The 8,207-nt window shown below is 42.5% G+C and overlaps 1 protein-coding gene across 5 annotated transcripts in view; it reads right to left on the bottom strand.

The window, feature by feature from the left end:
• Positions 1–8,189, bottom strand: part of TRAPPC6B (trafficking protein particle complex subunit 6B) — a 15,305-nt gene extending 7,116 nt beyond the window's left edge. For all 5 annotated transcript variants that reach the window (XR_006679869.1, XM_045287825.1, XM_045287827.1 and 2 more), the window contains exons 1-2: positions 7,847–8,189; positions 241–308 (exon numbers count right to left, since the gene is read on the bottom strand). Coding sequence is in view for 4 of the 5 variants with exons in the window: in XM_045287825.1 (XP_045143760.1) it covers positions 241–308; positions 7,847–7,927 (149 nt within the window). In the remaining variant the exon portion in view is untranslated. The remainder of the gene's footprint in view (positions 1–240; positions 309–7,846) is intronic.
• Positions 8,190–8,207: the final 18 nt, after the last annotated feature.

Here is an 8,207-nt window from a genome sequence, read left to right as displayed (position 1 = left end):
ACATCAATTGTGTAAAGCGCATTTGTACATCATTCTCAAAACATTTTCTCTCCACTTAAACCCCCCACATTAGGTCATTTTTCCCCTCCCTCCCCACTCCCCCCTCCCTCATGAGCCCTTGATAGTTTATAAATTGGTATTTTGTCATATCATTATCTCAAGTTTTATGTAATCTTTTAAAAGGGATCATCTTTGTTCATAACCTACCTGGAAGAAAATTTTCAAATCCATACTGCTCACCTTTCTATCAATCCTTGTCCCACTCGAAACCCCATGTTTTCCAGCTTAGTAATACATCGTCCATTTTCCTATTTAAAAGAAATCACATTAACAGTTGTTAGTACTTTTACACAGCGTCCTGGTGGCGCAACGGTTACAAGTTGGGCTGCTAACTGCAAGGTGAGCACAGCAGTTACAGACCACCAGCTGCTCTGTGAGGGAGAAATGAGCTATCGACGCCTATGAAGTTACAGTCCGGGAACTCGGAGAGGCAGTTCTACCTGCCCTAACGGGTTGCTATGAGCGAACATCAAACAAAGGCAGTGAGCTTGGTTTTATTTTTATTACTTTCATAATGCTAGAAATTCAGTATTTTTTTATGTTTGCTAAAATATTTCTGTAAATCTTTACAGTTTAAGAAAAAGTGAATTGTAAGGTATCTTGAATTTTCTTAGTACTGGTCGCTTCCACAAGGCAGTAAGATGGAACTGTATTACTTCTTTCAGAAAACAAACCAAAAAAAGATAATCAAGAAGCAGCCCTCATTTAGAAAGAAACAGAGTATGATGATTCTGGAATCATGTGCCCTGGGGAAATGTAGGTATAGATAACGGTTTCCTGTGCTCATTGCAAAACCTGTTTTGTCACATAATTTGATGACCACTGGATTTTTTTAAGCAGTTTGGAGGTAGCACACTCCATTGTTTCCTTCACTCTCATATTAGGAGAATTTCTGCAATCAACCTGGTTCTTGTCTTTGACTGAAACCGTGATCGGCAATCCTAAACCTCTGTTTCCAGCACCACCATAGTTATCCACCTCATCAGCCCAACTAAATTACTATCATTTTCTTCTCTTCCCCCACCCACCCACCACACTGCAGCTCTAGAGTCTACTTTTTAAAAATCATCTTCTCCTCTCCATCCTTACTGCTAAACATAAACATAAACCCACAACCACCGAGTTTATTCTGACTCACAGAGACCCTGCATTATTTACAGGTGCACACCATATCATCTTTCTCCCATAAAACGGTTGACCTTTCGGTCAAGTCTAACACCAGACAGTACCACCAGGGCTTCTTATTGCTAAAGTGAAAAACTCACTCACTGCCTTAAGTCAATCTGACTCAGAGAAGCAGCAGTTCCACTCCGTCCTATAGGGGTCACTATGAGACTGCAAAAGATTGCCTTTATCAATTCTTTCCTGGATGAGTGTTCTATCTGGTTCTGTTGTCCCCAACCCCCTCAGCTTTTTTAACTTCTCATCTACAGTAGAACCTGAGTAAGCTAGAATCGGTATGAGGCAAAAGCATGTTGCAGGAGAAAAACTAGTATTTTGCACTAAAAGTAGTGATTTTAAAAATGTTAAGAATACACCCTATTCAAAGGAGGAACACTTGTGAGACCTGGGAAAACGTAAGGTAGTCCTACCACATTCAGCTCTCGCAGTTTTCACTGTCTTTCTCTGGTAGTAGATTTCTGAAAAACAAGTCATGTTATCTCTCTACTGGATCTTGCAATCCCCCATCCTCCTCCTCTAGAATATACTCCTAATTCCTTAGCACAGGATTATGTATCTTTCCTTGAATGACCTCTACTAGTTAACAAGATTGACTAACAGTGACCTTGTCACAGATACCCTTCCCTTCTGACATACACAAAAAGCAAATTTTCTGCCATCAAGTCAATGCCAATACACAGCAGCCCTGTAAGACAGGGTAGAAGTGCCCCTGTGAGTTTCTGAGACTAGAACTGTCTGCAAGAGTAGAAAGCCCCATCCTTCTCCCAAGGAGGGGCTGGTGATTTCAAATACCCACCTGGCAGAAAGCAGCCCAACCTGTCACTGTGACACCATCAGGACCCTTCCTTTCGAACACTCCGATATTTCTGCAGCAACTCTAGAGCACCATCTTTCCTTTGCTCAACACTTTTGCACATGCTGTTCCCCAAACTGCACAGCTATTATAATTCAAAGATGAGGCTTTCTACTCCTGTAAAGATCTCAAACCCAGAAAGGCAGCTCTACCCTATCCTATCAGGTTATGCCACAAGTTAGCATCGACTAAATGGCAGTGAGTCGTTTTTGTTTTTAATCACATCCTCCTAGAACCTTTCCTTGGTACTCCCTTCAGGCCACATACTATCAAAATTTCCCATACCTGTATATATTGTACTTATCACTATCCTTGGTTTTTATTTTATTTTTTCTATTATTACCTACACACATTCATTCCTAACAAGCACAGGTGGAATCAAGTTAAACTGATGATCTCTTCAGTAGTTAGCCTCTGGCCTTATTCTATGATACTGAACTTCTCCAATCTCTTTCCACAAGTGTCAATTTTATTCTTATTAATTCCACCTGATGCAGGACACATTGTGGGATCCAGCCCACATCCAGAAGGGTCCTAAGGGATGGTTGTGTAATTGAAGGGAAGAAATTAGAGGCCAACAAAAGTTTTGGGGTGCTCACCTCCAAGGTATCTGGAACCAGATCCAGGAAAGAGAGAAAATGTATTCTTACAGCAACTTATAGCAGTGGTTCTCAACTTGTGGGTCCTGACCCCTTTGGGGGTTTGAACGACCCTTTCACAGGGGTTGCCCAATTCCTAATAGTAGCAAAATTACAGTTATGAAGTAGCAACGAAAATAATTTATGGTTGGGGTGAGGTCACCACAACACGAGGAACTGTATTAAAGGGTCGCAGCGTTAGGGAGGTTGAGAACCACTGATTTATAGTCAGGTATGCAAGTCCCCCTAATTACAAGTTAACAACAGAGTAATAAAGTGGGCTGTACCCTAACCTAGATATCCCTGAGTTCATTGAAGAAATAACACCAGTAAGGGGCAGTGTCTGTCCCCTGAGCAAGGAGAACAGCAACATGTCTGCTCCTATAGCTAAAGCTGTGGGCCAAATAGCAATTAGCCATGTGCTTGAAAGAGATAACTTTAAGGTAGCACTATTATGGGAGGATATTGTGGGGACTGATCGTCATTATGAGAATTTGATTGGGACTCATCTCTAACTCACAAGTGTGAAGGCCTCTGTTACGGTTTATGGTGCCAACATGGCCAATGAACACATGTGGGATTAATTGAAGGTCAGAGATAAACAATAGCTCGGTGAGCCTCACCTTTCTTGCCTCTTGTGCTTTGGTGATCGGATCAGTGTGCAGCTGCCTTGCTTGTTCTGTGCCTCCATTTGCAAGCTACACTACCTGTGGGACACTAACCCGTGGACTGTATCACTGTAATTTGAGGTTCCTTCAAGACCTGCTTCGCCACGCTACTGGAATGTACATCTCTTGAGCTGGGGACTGTCAGACCCTGTCATCTGGCTGACTTGGTGATCTGCCTTGCTGTTTACTGCGTGTGGCCAAATAGCCTGAATTGCTCTCCAGGGGACTACCAGGCCCTCAAGACTTGAAGGACTGCGAGTGTACTAGCTGTCTCATGGAAGTGAGTTGCACTGAGCCATTTGTACTGCATTATAGGCTAATTAACTGTTTATTTCTTATGTTATCTATATAAATATATATAAAATTATTGGTGTCCTGGTTTTGTTTCTCTAGAGAACCCTGTCTAACATATCCTCCCTCCACCCAGAACCCTGGCCTCCCAGGCTTCTTAAATATGAAAATAAAGAATTTGTCCGCACGCTCTTCCTGTTCGTTTCCCACACCACATGTATACTGTATACTGTTGAAAATTGTATTTGTAATGAATATGTCCTTAGTGTTGCAAATTTTTATTTGACTCTTCTCTCACCAAAGTCATATTTTTCAGATACCAGCTTCAATTCCAACTTTACATACCAATCACCAAGAATTTTCAATGCACTTTGATTGCATGTTTGATAAATTTCAAATTGTATATGTTGGTAAAAATCTTCAATTTCCTCACCTTGGGTATTAGTGTATGATTACATGTATTAATAGTCATATTAATTGGTCTTCCTGACAGCAGTATACTTCAGGATAAATCTTGACTTTTTTTCTTTTTTTAAATCATTTTATTGGGGGCTCATAGAGCTGTTTTCAAAATACATACATACATACATACATTGTGTCAAGCACATTTGTACAGTTGTTGCCATCATCATTTTCAAAACATTTCCTTTCTACTTGAGCCCTTGGTACCAGCTCATTTTTTCCCCCTCCTTCCTTCACCCTTGATAAAAAAAATTTTTTTCATGTCTTACACTGACTGATGTCTCCCTTCACCCACTTTTCTGTTGTCCTTTCCCCAGGGAGGGGGTTATATGTAGATCATTGTGATTAGTTTCCCCTTTCTCCCCCAATCTTCCCCTTCCCCTCCTGGTATTGCTGCTCTCATTATTGGTCCTGAGTAGTTTATCTGTCCTGGATTCCCTGTGTTTCCAGCTCTTATCTGTATCCATGTACATGCTCTGCTCTAGCCAGGTTTGTAAGGTAGAATTAGGATCATGATAGTTGGGGGGAGGAAGCATTAAATAACCAGAGGAAAGTTGTTTCATTGGTGCTATAATGCACCCTGACTGGCTCCTCTCTTCCTTGTTACTCTTCTGTAAGGGGGTGTCCAATTGTCTACAGATGGGCTTTGTATCTCCACTCCGCACTCCCCTTCATTCACATTGATATGATTTTTTGTTCTAGGTCTTTGATGCCTGATCCCATCGACTCCTCATGATCACACAGACTGGTGTGCTTCTTCCATGTGGACTTTGTTGCTTCTCAGCTAGACAGACGCTTGTTTGTCTTCAAACCTTTAAGACCCCAGACACTATATCTTTTGATAGCTGGGCACTATCAGTTTTCTTCACCACATTTGCTATGCACCCATTTTGTCTTCAGCGATCATGTCAGGAATGTGAGCATCATGGAATGCCAGGTTATTAGAACAAAGTGTTCTTGCATTGAGGGAGTACTTAAGTAGAGGCCCAATGTCCATCTGCTACCTTGATACTTAACACATAAATATATGTACACAGGTCTATTTCCCTATTGCTACATATATATTTACATATGTACATGCCTGTATTTAGACCTCTATAAATGTCCTTTGCCTCCTAGTTCTTTCCTCTATTTCCTTTTGCTTTCTTCTTGTCCCACTATCAGGTTCAGTCTTCATTCGGGTTTCAGTAATTCATTGCCCTTGATCAAGGTCTACCCTCCTCGCCATCGATTTTGATCTCTTGTTGTTCCCTTGTCCCTAGATTGGTTAAACCCCACTTCCTTTTCCCCCACCTGCCCTCTCCCATGTTGCCACCGCACCCCACCCCAGAATCGTCAGTCCCGTTGTTTTCTCCTCCAGATTTACAGCAGTGGTTCTCAACCATCCTAATGCCATAACCCTTTAGTACAGTTCCTCATGTTATGGTGACTCCCAACCATAAAATTATTTTCATTGCTACTTTGCAACTGTTAATTTGCTACGGTTATGAATTGGACAACCCCCGTGAAAGGGTCATTCGACCTCCAAAGGGGTCACAACCCACAGGTTGAGAACCACTGGTTTATAAGATGAATATTGAAATAGTCTTTTTGACACTGAATGTGACACCATTTCTCTTCAATTTGCCATCCCCAGCATAGGGAACCACTTGATTGTCTGATTCAAAATGGTTAATACCAGTCCTTTCCCGCTAATGCTTAGAATATCTATCTTCAAGCATTCGACTGCATTTTTTACAACTTCCTATTTGCTAGATTTCATGTTCACATATTCAGATGTCTGCAGCTGTTACTTCTCATTTTGGGTCCCGCCACATCAGCAAACGAATGTCCTGAAAGCTTTTTTCCTTGTCATTCACTAATGTCCACTCTATTCTGAGGAGGCAATTCTTCCTGGTCACATTTTGAGATCCTCCCTCTCTGTGGGGCTCATTTTTCCACAACTATATCGGCTGCTATTCATAAAATTTTCACTGGCCAATTTTTTTTTTTTTTAAGACACAGATCACCAGGTCCTTCTTCTTCCTAGGATGTCTTTGTCTGGAAACCCTGCTGAAACCTGTCCATCATAGGGTGACCCTATTGGTATTTGAAATACCAGGGGCACTGCTTCCAGCATCACAGCAACACATAAACGACCAAAGAAACCCAAACTCACTGCCACTAAGCGGATTCTGACTCATAGTGATCTACATAGTGTTTCTAAGACTATATTTATTGAAACCAGTAAACCTCATCTTTCTCCAGGGAGCTGCTGGTGGTTCTGAGCCACCCAGTCCTGAGGTCAGCTGCCAAACACCTAATCAAGAGCCCCAGCAGGGCACCTACATAAGCCACCACAGCACAAGAAAATTATTACTCATGATTCTATACCTCACAACCTCCCAATACTTTAATCACCCATTAAATCTCCTGTAAGACAAAGGTTTTATCTTAAACGATCTAGCATGGTGTTGGGTCCACATCACAAAATTGTTTTCTACAAGAATCATTTAGCCAAAAGCAAAACAACATCCACATCTTAAAACAAAATTCCCGTGAGGGAGAGGGGGGGTGTCTGGTTTATTAGTATAGCCTCAGCTCCTCAAACAAGGCCTGACATCAACAGTCACTGTCTTCCGTTTCCTAGTGTTGCTGTATTAGGAATACCATAAGCAAGTGGCTTTAAAGAACAGAAATTTAAAAAAAAAAAAAAAAAAGCCAGAAGTTCAAATTCACAGTGTAGCTCTAGAGGTGGGTCCTTCTTGGTCTATTTGAGTTTGTAGAAGCTGATAATCCCTGGAGTTTCTGGGCTCAGATTACCTGACTCCATCCGCATCAAAGAGCATGTCTTCCCTGTATCTGCTTCTGGTCTACCTGTTCTTTCTGTAACTGAGAAAGTCCGGAGTATCTGGAACCTGTGTTAGGCAGAAATCTGTCACTGGGAAAACTCAACAATGTTCCACTAAAAGTGAAAGAAAAGTGGTATAGCTGCACCCTGTCAAAGGTGGAAAACATGTAAGACCCTAAAATACCGGGCAGTACTCCTATACATATATTTTGGGAGCAATAATTTAATTCATAGCATTCACTAATTTCGTGTTTTTTTTTTAAGTTTTATTGGCATATAATTCACATATCAAACAATTCAGTAGCTCAAATCATATTAAGAGTTATACAATCACCACCACGGTCAATTTCAGAACATTTTCTTCTTTCTTGTAATTGCTTTCTAAAGGAATCTGTGTTTACTAATTATCTTAAAACCTGCAGATGTCCTTTTGCTTGACTTCACACCCTCATCCTGTGGTATGGATTGGCAGAGGGAAGTAGGGATGAGAAGCGAGGACAGGATTCTGAAGCGAGGGCACGTCTGTCTGTCCAATGGACGGATTGGAAATACCAGCAAAATTAAATAGGAGGGCTGAAATCAGCTCTGCAGCTAATCCTACCATATATAAATCATGGTTAGGTCACTCAGGCACATCTGTGGCCTGTAGAACACAGGTAGAGGAAGGGAAAGAATCAGAGGAAGGAGAGAAAATGGAAGTATCAATGATGACAACGGACTGGTCCTGGGACTTCGGATACCTGGAAGTGAACCAGTTAAGTTAGATCTCGAGAGCATCGCGGGGCGGAGGAACACAAATTAAGAACTGAGGTGAAACAGAGATTGTCACAGCAAAAAGGCATCAAGGACGTGTGGCACTCACCACCTCCCCCTGCTCCGCAGACTTGTACACTCCGGACACCATCTCATTATGGAGAAGCAAAAACAACGCCTCGTCCGCCATTTCCTGCTTATTCTTCAAAATTCTGGGCTTCTTCACCCGTTTGGGCCGGGCCAGGTTCCGGCTCTTGCCAGAGTCGCTGTGCCCCTGCCGCGGCTTCCTCCCGCGGCCCTGTTCCTCGTTGCTAGGAGACCAAATCACTCAGCTTTGTGAAGACTGGCAGTGGGGAGAGGCGAGTACCCCGACAAGCCTACCTCCGCGGACCCCGAGCCCGCCGGGGAACGAGAGCCGGACCGCGACGGGAACCCAAACCAAACTGCGGAGACCTGACCAGGCCCGGGGG

The sequence above is a fragment of the Echinops telfairi genome, unplaced genomic scaffold, assembly GCF_000313985.2.
Source record: "Echinops telfairi isolate 266 unplaced genomic scaffold, ASM31398v2 ScPeMD7_18;HRSCAF=68, whole genome shotgun sequence".
In the NCBI taxonomy this organism is placed as follows: Eukaryota; Metazoa; Chordata; class Mammalia; order Afrosoricida; family Tenrecidae; genus Echinops; species Echinops telfairi.
The sequence above is the reverse complement of the archived record's forward strand: the minus strand, read 5'-3'. Positions and strand labels throughout refer to the sequence as shown.